The sequence below is a fragment of the Emydura macquarii genome, unplaced genomic scaffold, assembly GCF_026122565.2.
Source record: "Emydura macquarii macquarii isolate MOO-44397 ecotype Brisbane River unplaced genomic scaffold, CSIRO-AGI_Emac_v2 contig_2417, whole genome shotgun sequence".
Classification (NCBI taxonomy): Eukaryota; Metazoa; Chordata; order Testudines; family Chelidae; genus Emydura; species Emydura macquarii.
This window is the reverse complement of record NW_027132554.1, coordinates 4,170,258-4,187,172: the sequence shown is the minus strand read 5'-3', so window position 1 is coordinate 4,187,172 and position 16,915 is coordinate 4,170,258. Positions and strand designations below refer to the sequence as shown.

Here is a 16,915-nt window from a genome sequence, read left to right as displayed (position 1 = left end):
TCTAGGAGGAGCCACAGCTGCTTGGCAGCATGTCCTAGGCCCTCTACCCCAGGGGCAGGGCTGTGTGCCTGGGGGACGTGCCCAGCAAACGTTGGGGGATGCCTCCTCATCCTGCTGGAACCAGCAACACCAGAGTCCCTGGAGCTGGCCCGGCCCGGCTCGCGCAGCGGGGTAGCACCCAGCAGCATTTGGCCAAACTCTGAGCTCCTGGGAGCCAGTCAGGCACAGCCCCCTCGGCACTCCTAGCCTCTCCCCCGGGGGGACTGGGAAAGACCCCGGCTCCATCCACCTGACTCCAGCAGGCTGCACTCGCTGGTTCCCGTGCGCTCCGGCCAGGAACACTCACCGCACTCTGGGGCGGACTCGTCTGACAGATCCCCGCAGTCGTCGGTCCCGTCGCAGAGCTGCTCCAGCTGCACACATGACCCATGGCTGCACGGCCTCTCCTCTGGCCCACATGCCAGGCTCAGGGACGCTGGGTGCCGGCAGGAAAGGGTTAGGTAGCCTGGCAAACCAGGGCAAATCCCAGCTCTGCAGGGCGGGTCCCCACGGCCAGGCTGGGCAGCCCCAGGGAGCAGAGGCAACCCTTGCTGCGGTTCTGTCCGTGGGAGGCAGCTAGGCTGGGCGCTGGGCGGGAAGGGGGCAGTGGGGCTCTGCACCAGCGGGCGCTAAGTGGCTGGGCCTGGCTCGAGTGCATTACAGACGCCAGCACCGGGCCGGGCAGCAGCCCCAGGGAGGCGGTTGGCTCTGGTCACACACAAGCACCGAGCGGTTGGTTCCCACTGATGTCTCTGGGCGCAGGCTTGGGGCCATGGAGCTACTGCGGGGCCCGGCCCGCCCCAGACAGGCAGCGCTGGCTTTCTCCCGCCCGCCCGCCGGCTCAGGCAGCCCAAGGGGCTGGAGTCCCAGCCTGCCTCTGGGCTGCCGCTACCTCGGCAGAGAGGAGCTGGCCACAGTGCAGCAAGCGGCAGCTTCCCCACGCAGCTGGAGCCTTCCCGGGGCGCGTGCGCTCTGCCAGAGGCTCTGTCCCAGCCTGGGGGGCTTGGCACAGAGGGGCGCAGCCTTACGCAGCAAGCCGCAGTTCCTGAACTCCACGTCGTCCACAGCCACGGCGCCCTGCAGCACGGAGCTGGGCCTCGAGCAGAGGCTTATCTGCCAAGGGAAGGGAAGCCACGGGTGGGCTTGGCTCAGGCACCGGCACCGGCGCCAGCACCACCAGCCTGGCTCAAGGTGCGGGCCTGGCTGGTGTAGCCTAACCCTGCCCCCAGCCACTAGGCTCCTCCTGCTCCCCTCCCCCCCGCCCCCCGAGAATGGGGCTGGCTGTTGCCCAGGGGAGGGGCAGAGACCGGCGGGGGGGCAGCTAACCCCGGGTGGAGCTGACACGAGCCGCCAGCAGGCGCTGCAGAGCTTGCACTTGCTGTGCATGCCCCTTCCCGGCCTCGGGCCCTCCCCGCGCCGAGCGCCAGCCCCTCCCGGGTGGCTGCAGACACCAGCCTGTCACACCTGGCCAGGAGCCTCGCTGGATGCTAATGCCACGGGCCATTGCAAACCTGTGCCCTGAGCCCCTGGGCTGAGCGGTTCCCGAGTGACCATCTCGGGGCCACCACCTGCCACAGCCGCGCCCCTTCCCTGCCTTCGCAGCACTGCCTTTCTCGCGAGGTGGGCGCACGGCCCGCCACAGACCAGAGTGCCTCCTCCGCTGGCACGGGCTCTGCGTGCGCCCCAGGCTCTCTGGGGCCAGTGGCCGACGGCTGCTTTCTCACCTGGAACTCCCCTGGCACCCGGCCCGTGTACGCAACCAGCTCCCGCCAGGCATGGCCGCTGCCCTCTGGGCTCTGCCACAGCGCGAGGGTCTCATTGTCCCGCGTCAGCTCCACCCACAGACCCGGCCGCTCGCTCTCGCTGAGCCCTGCAAGGAAGCCAGGCGCCATGAGCACAGGGGCTCTCCTCCCGCCCAGGGTCCCCGAGCGCCGCAGCGTGACCTGCCCAGTCTCCAGGTGCTCCTGGCACCAGCCAGCACCAGCCTCTCATCCTTGCTAGGGCACCGGGGCGCCCCCACCCAAGCCTTTTGCTGGGCACCAGGCCAGCCTGCGCTGAGCCAGCCCTTTGTGAGCTTGTGCGTTACAGTTTCTAGGCAACTGGGAGCCAGGACACCTGGGTTCTGTAGGGCTCTGCTTTAACCCCGCCGGAAGGAGACAGTTCTGGTGGCAAACATAAGGCGGCCTAGCAGCTGAAAGGGTCTCTGTGCCCATGGCCATCACCCAGAGCAGGGTAGATTCTATCCCTTGCTCTGCCAGGCACTCACGGGGTGATGTTGGACAAGGCCTTTCCCCCTCTGTGCCTCAGTTTCCCCAGCTGTAACATGGGGACTATATCATTCCCCACATCACAGGGAGACAGTGAGGGTTCAGAAATGTTTGTAAACTGCTCCTGGCCCCTGGAAAGGAATGGGCAAGGGGTGGGCAAAAGTGTATTTATTATTAATACCAGTGGTGTCTGGGGCTGCTGAAACTTTGACAAGGCCGTTACACGAGGAACATAAGAACTCCCAGACAGGAGCAGAGCTGGGCTCCATCAAGCCCGGCTCCTGTCTCCAGCAAGGTCACGTGACCGCTGCTCACCCCATCGTTGTACCAGGCAAGACTGCATCAAGGTGCTGGGAGCAGCCCCACCCTCCCAGCGGTCCTGGCCAGCTGATCCCACTTCACACCCGCTGCAGCGTCCCCTCCACTGCTCCCTCGAACACCAGGCACAGAGCTTGTGCTAGGGGCAGGAGAGGCTGCGTCACCCCCCGGCGACGCAGCACCGGTGTAGCAGACAGGGCAGCGTGTGCCCCTTACCTTCTCCCCACAGGTGATACCACGCGTGGATCTCACAGGTGGCTGCCGCTTGGCGCATCACAGGGGACCTTAACCTAGCGATGGCAGCAGAGGTGTTCCGGGGCGTCTCTGCAGCCATGTACCAGCCTGGGGAGAGCATGCATGGGGATGATGGTTCCCAGTGCCAGGGCAAAGTGGAGAAGGAGACAGACCCGTCCTTCCCCGCTCCACTGCAGCTCAGCTCTGTGGGACCAGACCCAGCGCGAATGCCGTGTGTGCGCTCACCAGCAGCCCCCCTACAGCACAGCATGCGAAAACCTGGCGCCACATCTTGGGTCTAACCCAACCCAGCAGGCGGAATGCTTCCCTCAGTGGCAGGGGAGTGCACACTGGGGGCAAGCCCCCCCAATAATCGTCAGGGGCACAGAACTCCAGCCGCAGGGCCACAGTGGCGGGGTGGGAGGGGTGCAAGCTATGCCAGGACGGGGAGAGGAGCACAGAAGAGCGAGCTCCACCCGGGCCTGGGGGACACAGAACATGCCCCTCCAAAGGGAGTCCAAGTTACATTTCTGCACGTGGCCCTGCCCAGAGGGAATATTTCAAATAGCAGCAGCATCCCGTGCACACATGGCTCCTTCTTCAGGCAGCGTTTACACGGGTTCATTTGAATGCGTGATTCCAGGTACGCCTGAGAACTGAGTCACTATTACCTGTGCAAGAGCCTTGTGCGCAGCCATTGGCACCTGGAGCAGCCTTCCTCCAGCCCTGCTCCTCTGCCTCTTCATTCCCACCAGCTCCTTCACAGCCCTCCTAATCTCTGACTTCCTCCATCATGCCTTGGCCATGCTCTCAGGCCTGGTTTACACTTCAAATGTAGATTGACCTAATTGGGCCACTCAGGGGTGTGAATGGGGAGGGTCCCAGGGCCATGGCTCCAATCTGAGCCTGGCCGTCCACACAGCCATTTTACAGCCCTGCAGCCCTGGACCCCCACGTCCAAGGCAGCCGACATGGCTCGGTGTTTTCTTGCAGTGAGACATGCCCAGAGCGACAGCACGCGTGTGTTCAGGAATAAAGGCAGCGGCCAGCTATAGAAATACCAAATGCTGCCATGCACCATGGAGTCGTGACTGCTGGGCTTTCAGAACTCCAAGGGCCGGATGCCCCAGCACCCTCCTCTCGGGAAGCCATTTGCACAGAGCCCCCCGCATTTGGTGTAGTGTAGTTCACACCAGCTTTGCACTGGCCAACACAGAACTGCCCACCAAATACCCTGGCTCCTGTGCATTTTTAATCCCAGCCTTAAAGCGACAGGGCCCGGGGCAGAGCCACATGTGCTGGTCACAGGCGGATCTGTTCTGAACACCCCAGCGCTCCCTACCCCGGGCGCTCCGCAGCTACAGCTGCTACTGGGAGGGTGACTTTTCCAGCCTGACACCCCAGCGCACAGGTACTGACAGTGGCTGCCCAGTGGAATGCGACGCGGTTACCCAGATCGGTGCCCCGGGTGTGATCGGTGCTGGGCCCCGGCCCCCACGTGGCTACGCCAGCTCGCTCCGGGACCCATCTGTAGGTAGAGGTGCTCACATCCTTCCAGCCACAGCTGCCCTCTTCAAAATCACAGGTGAAGGGAGTTCCCAGCACGGCTGATTCTTTGTGGTAACCTGATGGGAGCAGAGTGACCAGTGCTGGGATCCTGCTCATGCGGGCTGGGCTGGACTGGTTTCGGTTGCTGACAAAAACCCAGGACAGATCATTTCCGGCAGCAGGAGGTGAGTGGGATTGGGTGTGGAGATGGGTGAGGCGAGTGGGTACGTAGGTGGGTGGGCAAGTGGCACGTGGGTAACCCGAGGTGACTCCCCTGGGGCCCCGGTGCCAGGCAGAGCTAGCAGGGAAACGACAAGGCTGTCGCCCTGCAGTGCCTCTGGCCGTTCCGGGACGTTGGCCCGGCTTTGTCTGATGCCGACAGGTCTCGCAGCAGCTCTGGGTTTCCAGCTCTTCTCCTGGAGCCGGGCTCAGGGGCCAGGAACCCTGGGGAACCCGAGGCTCTTTGGCTGCGGCTTGCAAATCCCCAGAAAGCTGCTGTTCAGGAAAGACCCAGCTGGAAGCCGAAGGCAGCTGGGACTTACCGCACTGGTTCTCATCAGAGCAGTCCCTGCAGTCGCACGTGAAGTCGCACACCTGCTGGGCGGGACGGCCGCACCTGTTGATGAAGATGGACTGGATGCCAGGGTGAGGCCACGCTGCCAGAGAGAGAAACGCAGCATGAGTGGGGCCAGAGCTCAGGGCCGCCAGCCCAGGCCGCACTGAGCCCTGTCCCTGGCTCTTGTCCCTGCTGGGGCTGGCTGACTGGCGGGGTCACAGAATCTCAGGGCTTGGAGGCCTGACAGGTGGGGAGCAGCTACTCTGAGCTTCTGCACCTGGGCTGTTCCCAGTCCCCTTTGCACACCCCAGCCTCAGCCCTGCACAGCTACGCTGGGAGCGCCTGAGAATCAGCTGCAGGGCAGATTTCAGGGGCTTCCTCTTTTCAGCTGGGCTGAAGTTGGGCTTGGTTCTTGTTCGCGTCAGCCTGTGGCTGCAGGAGGAAGATGGTGGCTTCTGGGAAAGTCATTGACCAATATTCATGGGTCAGAGAGTTAAACACAATGGAGGCAAAATCCCCGTGTATAGAAGCCTTGGAAAGCCACCATGTGCTGAAGAGAAGCTAAGATATCTGCCCCGTCAGCTTTTGGGGCTGGGAGACTGGACACTCACTGGTCTCTTAGGAGCTGGATCTGAGGAGCCATGGGCTGCTGTGAGCTATGGATTGTCCTGCCGTCCAGCGGCATCTCCCAAACACCACTTAAAACACGTTGTATGTCAAGGGTGGGCGGGAGCTGGCGGATATAGTGCCAGCTCTGGGAGACAGCAGGTCACAGCAGAGAAATAGGTTTGAGATCTATTCCCAGCTCTGCCGCTGATGCACTGCGACACCTTGGGAAGTCATGGCTCCACTCCATGCCTCAGTTTCCCCCTCATAAAATGAAGATAATGATGTTGACCCATCCTTATAAAGTGCCTTGAGATCTGGAGATAAATATGGAACACCAGAGACCAGGTACCAGCTCACGCCATGTCCCTGTGTTGCAACTGGACACGTACAGCTGCATCTGTCTGCACTGGTTGGGTTAATAGCAATAAGATAGGTCTGAGAATTATACAAATGTGTTTAGTGTCTTGACTCTGTTGAATGCTTGTGAGTTGCCGCCTGCATAAATCTGACCTGTAATGTCTGTGCTCCGTATTGTAAGGTAACACTTGAGCGGGCGTGTTGTGAGCCTCCATGCCTGTCTGAATCACCAGACAGGAGAGGGACATTAACTGCCGACTTCCCAAAGAGGAGACCCAGTGATACCAGACGGGCTCTGGCTGGTTCTTACAACTGGAAACGCCCCACATCTGGATTGAGACACCATCAATAAAAGGCCTGGTGTTGTCAGTCTGCTCCCCTTCCCATGAAAAATGAATCACACGCATGGACACCTCCCATCAGCTGAGTTTGCCACTCATAGCACAAAGCAACACAAATAAAAGGAACTAAGGATCAATGCTGCTTGGACTCAGGGGCAGGGCTGACACAAAGTATTTCTAGGCATAAGCAAGAGATCCCCAGCCGCTTAGCCTGAATTAGCCCTAGTGGACATATAGAGCTTGCTGATTACAGAAGCCCGGATTACCTTTTGCAACCTAAGCCTGTCACTCATTCATGGGTCTATGTTTGCTGGCTTGCAAATAACTCTAATTTCCTTTTCTTATTTAATAAATGTTCATATAATTGACCATAGGATTGGCTACAAGTGTTGTCTTTGGGGTGAGACCTAGAGCACAACTGACTAGGGGTAAGTGACTGGTTCTTTGGGAACCAGAAATAACCTGAATGTTGCTGTGATTCTCGGTGTAAGGGGCCATCTACCACAAGAGATACGCTCATCTGGGTGGCAAAGCAGATTGGAGCACCCAGGGGCCTGTCTGGGACGCCATGTTAAGGCTGTTTAAATGCCTGAGGAGTTTGCATTTGGTGCAGTGGGTTGGTGAGATCCAAGTGTAGCACTCATAGCCCAGCGGGGGTTGGTGCCCTGCTATGTAACAGTCTGTCCTGAAGTTGGCACTCACATTCTTGCATCACTGTTGGGAGCGTCACAAAATAGTATTATTATTTATGGGATATTTGTCACGTTGTCTGGAATGGCTCGCAACTGAGTGCCAAGCTCAGGGCAGACTGTCGAAAACAGGGCAGACACCCCATAGTGGTGGTGTGTTTTATAACTAGATTTCATCAACCCAGTAACAAATGTGAACTCCTGGATCACTGTACCAGTCTTACCATGGAGTCACAGACTCTCCAGCCTATCCTGCCAGACAAACTGGACTTTGTGATAAACAAACGCATAGACTCTAAGGTCAGAAGGGACCAATATGACCATCTAGTCTGACCTCCTGCACAACGCAGGCCACAGAACCTCACCCGCCCACTCCTGTAATAAACCCCTAACCTCCAGCTGAGTTATTAAAGTCCTCAAATCATGATTTAAAGACTTCAAGGTACAGAGAATCCATCAGCAAGAATCCTCTGCACCATGCTTCAGAGGAAGGTGAAAAAACCCCAGGGCCTCAAAGCTGGTTGAGAACGTGCTTTATCCCAAAATCCCTTCCACTGACCCTGCCTCAGGGCCAGCTGGCTCTGTCTGTGGGGCAGAGATCACATCTCCATCTGATGGGTTTCTCCAGGTGAAGAAATGTCCCTGGCAGAGCTGCCGATGAGCCAAATGGCAATTCCGCCCACCCCTAGGTAGTGCCTACTGCAGTGCCCAGGGCAGCTGGCCGGAACAGCTACGGCAGACCATAGTGCATGGGAACGGGAGTCTGTCAAGAGAGGAACATGCCACAAAACCCTTGGTTGCTCTGGAATTTGACCTCAGAAAAAAACAAAACAAAACAAAACAAAAGAAGTCCCACCAGTGTAGAAATGTCCCATGTTGACATTGCCATAGAGTCATAGAGATGTGGGGCTGGAAGGGACCTTGAGAGGCCATCTAGTCCAGCCCCCTGCGCGGAGACAGGAACAGGTAAACCTAGAGCAGCCCTGGCAGGGGTTTGTCCCACCTGTTCTTCCAAACCTCCCGTGATGGGGATTCCACAGCGGCCGTTGGTGGACAATTGATCAGCAGCCTCTGTACAACAGCCCTGGGCAGATTTGAAGGTCCCGCACAGTCGTCTCACGACGAAACACACCCAGGTTTTGAAACTTCTCAGAGCTCAGGTTTTCTGAACCTTTGATCTTTTCTGCTGCTCTCCTCTGGGCTCTCTCCATTTGTTCACATATTTCTTAAAGTGGGGCACCCAGAATTGGACACAGTATCCAGCTGAGGCCTCAGGGCCAGCGACAGACGCACAGTTACCTCTCCTGGCTTACATACGACACTCCTATTAATACACCCCAGAACGACGTGAGCCTTTTTCACAGCTGCTTCACACTGGTGGCTCACAGTCAATTTCTGAACCCCCAGCTCCTTTCCAGCAGTGAGTCCCCATTTTGTAGCTGCGCATTTGATTTTTCCTTCCTAAGTGATGTATTTTTGCACTTCTCTTTAGTGAAGTTCATCTCGTCGCTTTCAGACCGTCTCCAATGTGTCCAGCTAGTTTTGAACGCTGAGCCTGTCCTCCAAAGTGCTTCCAACCTCTCCCAGCTTGGTGTCAGCCGCAAAGTTCATAAGCCTACTCACCTCACTCGGTTATCCTCGTCACTAATTAAACCATTGAACAGTATCAGCCCCAGGACCGACCCCACCAGATACTTCCTCCCATTTTGACAGTGAACCATTTAGAACTACTTTTGGAATACAGTTTTTCAACCAATCTTGCACCCACATTATAGTAATTTCATCTAGCCCACATTTCCCTAGTTTGTTTATGACACTGTCATGTGCGTCAAAAGCCTTACTGACCTCAAGAGATATCACAACTTCTGCTCCCTCCCCCCAACCCCCCAATCCACTAGGTCAGAAACCCTGGCAAAGAAGGAAATTGAACTGGTTTGGCATGATTTGTTTTAGACAAATCCACGCTGCTATTCCTTATACCACTATTAGCCTGACAAATTGATTATTTAATAATTTGTTCCTGTATCTTTCTGGGTATCAAAGTTAAGTCAAGTCGGCAGAATGAAACATTTCAATGTTTCGGTTTGGAAGCGCTCTGGTTCAGTTTGGTTTTGTGTTCTGTTCTACACTATAGGATAATACACTAGCACTAATTCAGAATACTAGAACACATCTTTTTTTAAAAAGTCAAAATTGAAACGAAACTTTTTCTTAGAAGGTTCCTTCATGGTGACTTTCAAAATTGTGCTTTCATTCCCATTCCGAATGAAGCCATTTCAAAATTCCTTGTGTGATGCTGGCTGGATTGGGGGACCATTTATGATATTATTTAACACCAATATGTCAAACTTACAATAATTCATATGAGACAGGCCATGTCAGGTACTGTTAGAAAGGTTATAATTTGCTAAGTATCATGATCTTATTTATGTGCATGTGTCATGTGTATTGGAAGTTATGGATACGTTGGATGTGTCTGTATTTCAACTTGTGCTGTGTTTCTGGGCGACTCCCCAGACAGGATGGCAGCAGCGCTTGATGGCCCATTAAGGGAACTCAGAGGTATAATGGGCCGAGGGAGAGTAGCCAGGGGCTCTACCTGATGGCTCAACAGGACTCACTCACGTGACCCTGGACTCTATCTTATTTCTGTAAATTCCCACAGGCAGCATGGCAAAGGCCAAGGCCAGGGACATAAAGGCAGCTGCACCACATCCATTTTGTCTTCAGTGAAGTTGTCAGTCTGCAATCAGTCTTTAGTTCTCAGTCTTCACCTTCCTCTGGATCAACTCATCTACAATTGAAGCTGTGATTCTGTGAAACAAAGGACTGAGACCCATCCAGGTACTGGATGTACACCAGAGGGACTGTACAAGCCTGCAACTCCACAAGTCTAATAAAACCCTGATACATATGGACTTTCAAATCATTTGTATGTATCTGATTGCTTTAATCTTTTAACTTTTCTCTTATAGTTTGTTTCTTTCCTTTTATAATAAATCTTTAGTTTTAGTTACTAAAGGATTGGCTGGCAGCGTGGTATTTTGGGTAAGATCCAAACTTATATTGATCTGAAACTGTGGCTGGCCCTTGGGTATCAGGAGAACCTTTCTGATAAAAAGTTCCAGGGGGGTAGCCGTGTTAGTCTGTATACAGCAAAACCGACGAGAGTCCTGTAGCACTTTAAAGACTAACACATTTAATTTCTGCAGGCGTCAGCTTTCATGAGCTGCAACCCACTTCGTCAGATGCAAGGATGTAAGAACTCTTGTTCTTTTTTGGTAAAGAGCAGAGAGTTTAAATAACTGGTCTCTTTACTGGACCTAGTGGCTGACTGGGAGGCAGAGACTGGAATGCAGAAAGGGGGCTGTGTGTATTCTGTTGTAGCTTCTTGATAAGCAGTGTGGGGAATCAGCAGCACTGTTTGTGGCTGGTTGGGAAGTCTGACTTCAGTGTCACCCACCAGCGCTGGGAGAATCTGCTCTCCTCTTGCAGCCTGCCCTGACCGTGGCAGTGTCCGGTGGCTGCCCTAGGCCCGGACGGGTCACACCTCGTGAATTGGCATGTCTGTCCTGCACAGCTCTCGTGGTTAGTCGCCGCTCAGGCACGCGAGAGTCACCAGCGCCCCAGGCTCTTGCTCGTGTTATGAAATGAACTTGTGCCCAAGGAAGGAAGAGTCAAAGCCTGAGCAATGATGGCATTGCTGCCATTTGAATGGCATCACCAGCAGCCAATCAGCATTAACATCCAAACCTGGAGGGGTTGGACCTAATGCTCAGGTTTGAAATCCTCCACCTCCCTTGACCCTTGTACCCAGCCCTTCCTCCTCGGAGGGAGGGGGATGGGGGAAGGGAGTTGGGTGCAGTTTGTGGACAGGTCTTCCTTGAGCCTCTTCTAAGCAGAGCTCTTGTCTGCTCCACACAGACACTGCAGGCCCCAGGACAGGTTGGGAAGAGAAGGGATTTGTCGCTGCTGCTGGGTTAGGCCCTGATCCCGCAGCATGTTCTGGGAGGGAGGCTATTAGCCAGGGGACACTGAGGCAAAAAATCCAGCCAGGGTCTGGCTGTGAAATGCATTTCACAGTCCTCCCCTCCCCCAGAGGTTAATAGCCCCGATTACAGACGGTCACAAGAACACTGGGCTCGTCTCTATCCCCTGGCCTCTCGCACCGCAAAGTGCTTTACTGATAGGTTTGTATTGTTTTATTTAGTATTTCATAGAGTCCCAGGCCAGACGGGACCGCCGTGGTCATCTGGCCTGCCCTCCTGTGTAACACAGGCCAGAGAACTGCCCCAGAATACTTCCTAGAGCAGAACTTTCAGAAAAACATCCAGTCGTGTTTAAAAAGAGTCAGTGATGGAGAATCCACCTCGACCCTGGGGAAATTGTTCCACTCGTTAATTACTCTCACCTGTAAGAATTGATGCCTGATTTCCAGTCTGACTTTGTCTAGCTTCGCCTGCCAGCCATGGATCGTGTTATTCCTTTGTCTGCTAGACTGGAGAGCCAATTATTAAATATTTCTTCCCCTGCAGATACCTAAGGACTGTGATTAAGTCACCCCCTGACCTCTATGTTAAGATAACTAGGTTGAGCTCCTGGCATCTATCACTCTGAGGCAGGTTTTCTAATCCTATAATCATTCTCATGGCTCTTCTCTGGCCCCTCTCCAACGTATCAACATGCTTCCTGAATTGTGGGCACCAGAACGGGACACAATATTCCAGCAGCAGTTGCACCAGTGCCAAATACAGAGGGAGAACAACCTCTCTGCTCCTACTCGAGATTCCCATTTATGCATCCCATGATTGCATTAGTCCTTTTGACCACCGCATCACACGGGGAGCTCCTGTTCAGCTGGTTATCCACCACAGCTCTCAAATCTGTTTCAGAGTCACTGCTTTCCAGAATAGAAGTAGAAGTAAATATGGCCAGCATTCTCTGTTCCCCGAGGTAGCTGTATGTTAGAGCAGGTCGAAATTTGGAATTTCTGTCCTGCAGGAAGTTCTGAGATTTGGAAATTTGGAATCTCAGCATTTTTGGAAAATGAAATATTTGGAAAATATTTTGTTTTGATTTTATCAGATTTTTTCCTTTAGACTATCATTCCAACTGCATGTTCACTGGTCTGTTGATGTTAAACGCTTTGGAGTGGGGGGGTCTGTGTTTGTCCAGCACCTAAAGGGAGCCTGGTCCATGATGACAGTTCCTGGGTGCTGTGGTAATGCAACTAACAACACAACAGTAATTTGTATCTTATATTAAACGTGGCCGAATGCTACAGCTGAAATAAAACATTCCAGTCATCTCCCATGACGATTGTGAGGAACTCAATCTGTTCCAGTGGAACATTTTAATTCACACAAATCAGCATTTCCTAGTGGAAAACTGTTCCAGCAGAAAACACCAGCTCTAGTGTTTGTATTTCAGTAGCGCCTTGAGACTCCAACTGAGATCAGGCTCCCATTGTGCTAGGTGCTGTACAAACACACAGTGAGAAAACAGACCCTGTGCTGAAGAGCCCAGTCTAAAGAGACATGACAAAGGGGAAACTGAGGCACAGAGAGAGGCAGTGACTTGTCCAAGATCATCTAAGGAATCAGTGGCAAAGTTAGGAATATACATCAGATTCGCTGTGTGCCAGTCTCATGCGCTAACCACCAGTCCCTCCTTGTGGCGTCATCCAAGGCTCAAAGTACCCTCTGCTCTGTGGCAACTCATCCAAGGAAACTACTCAGTCTAACCCGCTGGCGTGATCAAAGCCAATCTATCCTCAGCTTCTTGTTTCAGGACAAAACGTCTCCTAAAAGCCCTCGCACGGCGGTAGGTTGAAATCCCCCCAAATGGGACCCAGAGAAATGACATGTGGAGGTTGGCTCTGAAATAGCAAGCAGTGGCCCCCGCCTTTGCCCAGCCATCGCCTGCTGGATGCTGGGTCAGCGAGGAGAACTTACCGGAGAGCCCCAGAACCAAGAGGAAAAGCGTCGCTGACATCTCCCGAGCCGGTGTGGAAGGGCAGGTGTGCGGCCAAGGGGCTGTGCTGCAGAATGAAAAGCTGGAACCTGGACTTCAGCCCCAGCTATTCCCCGTGCTGCAGAGCTCTTGATCCCAGTGCAATGACAGCCCAGGGGAGCAGGTTTTATCTGCAGCGCAGTCCCCCGTGGATCTGACACTGCAGCCAGGGACAGGCAGGGGTGGAGCAGAATTGCAGCACTTCGGCTGCGCCAGTGTCACTCATCAGTGAGCAGGGAACCACTGACTCCCAGCAGTAGCAGGGCGGGGTAGGAGAAGAGAGGTCTCTTATGGGTTCCCCATCCAGCACCTGAGGAGCCCTCAATTGTTCTCACTTTACCCCCTCCCCACCCTTAAGGCCTGGGTCTGGCACCCTTTGATGCCCTTGAGACCCCCATGCAACTCCACCATCTTTCCAGGTAGGGGACTCCGAGGCCATCAGCGCTGGTCTGCCAGGGAGCCGCTGCTGAGTCACACCCAGTGCTTGTGGCGCTGGCTGAGGTGTGCGCCCATATCTGGGGAGTGGCTGTCTCAGGCAGGGTCGGAGCCTGCTACTTACTTCTAGCTAACCGAGCAGCTCCACTAGCCCTCATGGTACACACCTGAGAATCCCTGCTGATGAGCAATGGGTCCTGCCGGGGGTTCACACTCCAGACCCCTTATCAGCTGCCTCTGTGGTCTGAAACAGAGCCAGGACTGGGGAATGTGCATCCCCTCACTATGGGGAAATTGGGGTTGAAGACTGGAATTCAAGCAAGAAGTCTGGGAAGCTGAGACGCGGACAAGTGAGAGACAGAGCACCTGGGGGCACAGCCAGCTGGAGAGGCAGGCTTGGAAATTGTGAAGAAGAAAGCTGCCCATTGCTGCTTGTTTCTGCTGCATTGGAGAAACCGGATTTTGTGTGCATTGCTTCGCCAGAAACAGGACAGCACCACAGACATACCTGCCTTGTGGCACCCATTTTCCCTCCTAATGGAACTAACCTGAATAATGGCGTAACCGCTTGAACCAAACGGGATAGTGCTGGGAAGCAGTGTTGCCTAGTGGACAGAGCAGTAGATGGGGACTTGGATTCTATTCTTGGCTGTCCACTGGCCTGCTCGGTAACCTTAGGCAAGTTGCTTCCCCTCTCTGTTTCAGTCTCCACACCCGTAAAAGGGGAACAATGATACCAACCGCCTTTGTGAAGTGCTTTGAGATCTGCAGATGAGCAGTGCTATATAAGACCTAGGTATTATGCTACAATTACCACCAGCATGGGCTGCAATCGCCTAGGCTTGCACATGAAGAGTTCTTGGTCTGAGGCTTCTGCACAGCTGTGACATGGGGGGAGGGGAGGGGTGCAAAGCTGTTTGCCGACACTAGATTCACTCCAGGTGAATGGTTACGTGCAGGTCAGACTCCAGCACACAGAGCCTCATGCACCAAGTGCAGGCTCAGAGACCCCAGCTGGTGACGGTTTGCCAGCACTCCACAGCCTCAGACTCCAGAGGTGGGAACGTTGCTGTACATGTCCCATACACTCACAGGTCTGGATGTGACACCTCTTGAGGACTGGCCTGCTACTGATGCAGCATGGTGGGACCGGTGCCTGCCTTGCTTCCTAGAAGCGGTGAACCAGGCAGGTGCCTAGTACTAGTAATAAAAATAATTCTCTGTCCCTCCAGGATGGATTTGATCTGGTGGCCAGCGCACACCTCTCCTAGCAGTACCATCCCCAGCTTATGCTCCCCAGGGCTCGGACTCCCTCACGCGGCATGGAGCAATACGCCCTCATCACCCCCACAGGCCGTGCACCCAGCAGTAACCGCTACATGGTTCTGTTGCCCAAGTCCTAGTGCAGGGAGCAGCACGTACCGTCTGCTTCCTTGGAGATGTCCTTGGACACTAGACTAGGCTTAGCCTGGTGCAATCAAGTCGTAAATGAAGGGTTTGATTCTGCTCTCACCTACACTGGTGGAGGTCGGGGGCTCTGCAACATCAATGCTGTTGGCAGAGCGCTGTACGGGAGAGCAGAATCCAGCCTGCAGGGGCGGGTGCATTTCTGAGTTTTCAGAGGGGATGCTGGCCTGAGCCTGCCATTACTGGAAATTCTGGTTGAGCAATCCCCTCCTCCCCGAGCAGGAGTACAAGGTCACGGAAAAGGCAAGTCTCCGGCATATTGAATCGGAGAACACTGGCTGTGCGCTCCGCACTTGACTAGCAAGTTACCCGCCCTCACTATCAATTACGCTCCCCGCTGGCCCATAGCTCGCTATGGTCTAGGCTCTAGGCACAGCACAGCAGGTACCGTCTGAATGGTTGTTTCCCAGGATTAGAAGCCAGCACACAAACATCTCATTAGTAGCAGTTAGCACTGGCTGGTTGGCTTGACACACTGCAGAACTGTAAGCGACACCGTGGTTTAGTTCTGCTGTGTTTAGTCTGTGCTCAGCAGACTGACTATTCCCTGCACTCAGACAGGTGTAATGGTAAAATTGATGTTTTGTTTTACGTGGCTGGAGATAAGGCAGGTGTATGCTTGTAACCAGAGTGCATTGGAGTGGGAGGTTGCTGTGGAGTGAGTGTATGTGGGTATCTGATGGACGGTAGGGAAGACACGTGAGCTTTGGTCCGGGTGGACGTTCACAGGGATTCACTGAGTGGTCGGGATTGCGCTGACTGGGAACACACTTAGCGTCGAGCTATTATGTTTCTTGTGTAGGACGTTTTGAAATGGCATGAGAGCCTGAGAGGTATTGGCCCAGATTTCAACCAGCCAGCTGCTGGCAGGATGCTTTTGTCAGGCCTTTATATCCATGCTTTAAAAGGGAAACTGCCAGATTACAATTCTTATTTTGAGAAGCAAAACAGGAGCCCAGCTGAGATGATTCAAGGGAAGCATTTTACAGTCTAATGCCCTGGTCATTCTTTCTGCTGGTTGGTTACTCTGTACTCCTCTCAGCTCCTGGGATGATAGGAGTCAGCGTCATTTCATGGCTAGTTAATTTCATCATGTGCAAGTCCAGGGCTGCAGCTGCGGCCAGGGTGAGAATTGAGCTCTTTTAATATAGTTTCCATTGGAGTTTAAATCATTAGACCATTTGCATTGTAAAAGGGTCATTTTTTACACCACCTCACTGTGGGGTCAAATCTGACCTGATGGTGTCTTTGGTGTGGAGATTTCTGCTGACCGTTAGTGGGGCTAGGGATTTTGGACCCTAATATGTCTTGCATGAAATTCATTGCAGTGCAGAGGCGCCAACACAAAGTCTAGGCACAACTTACAGGGACAAGGTTTAAGTCAGTCCCCCTATGGGTTGAAACAGGATTTAATTAATAGCTTCCAAGGCCAGAAGGGACCACTGTGATCTAGTCTGAGCTCCTGTGTAACACAGGCCAGAGAATTGCCCCAAAATAATTTCTGGAGAACATCTTTTAGAAAAACATCCAATCTTGATTTAAAACATTGTCAGTGATGGAGACTCCTCTGCCTTAGTAAATTGTTCCAGTAATTACTACTCAGACCTTTAAGAATGTACCCCTTATTTCTAGTCTGAATTTGTCTAGCCACCTTCCAGCCATTGGATAATATTATACCTTTCTCTGCTAGACTGAAGAACCTCTTATTAAATATTGTTCCCCATGTAGATACTTACAGATTGTAATCAAGTCACCCCTAACCTTTGGCTGTTCTCTCATCCTTTAATCAATGCTGTGGCTCTTCTCTGACCCTGCTCCAATGTATCAACATCCTTCTTGAGTTGTGGACACCAGACCTGAACATAGCGCCACAGCAGTTGCACCAGTGCCAAACAGAGGTAGAATAATCTCTGTGCTCCTACTCGAGACTCCGAGGATCACATTCGCTCTTTTAGCCAGAGTCGCACTGGAAGGTCACGTTCAGCTGGTTATCCACCACCACCCCCACATCTACTCCCCGTCCTGTCAGCATGGCTGACACCT

The 16,915-nt window shown here is 53.7% G+C and overlaps 1 protein-coding gene across 1 annotated transcript in view; it reads right to left on the bottom strand.

Moving 5' to 3' along the window:
- The window catches only part of MAMDC4 (MAM domain containing 4), a 50,873-nt gene extending 37,921 nt beyond the window's left edge, over positions 1–12,952 (bottom strand). Inside the window, exons 1-7 of the mRNA XM_067561443.1 lie at positions 12,913–12,952; positions 4,949–5,062; positions 4,310–4,483; positions 2,841–2,966; positions 1,764–1,909; positions 1,068–1,152; positions 347–475 (exon numbers count right to left, since the gene is read on the bottom strand). Of these exons, the coding sequence (XP_067417544.1) occupies positions 347–475; positions 1,068–1,152; positions 1,764–1,909; positions 2,841–2,966; positions 4,310–4,483; positions 4,949–5,062; positions 12,913–12,952 (814 nt within the window). The remainder of the gene's footprint in view (positions 1–346; positions 476–1,067; positions 1,153–1,763; positions 1,910–2,840; positions 2,967–4,309; positions 4,484–4,948; positions 5,063–12,912) is intronic.
- Positions 12,953–16,915: the final 3,963 nt, after the last annotated feature.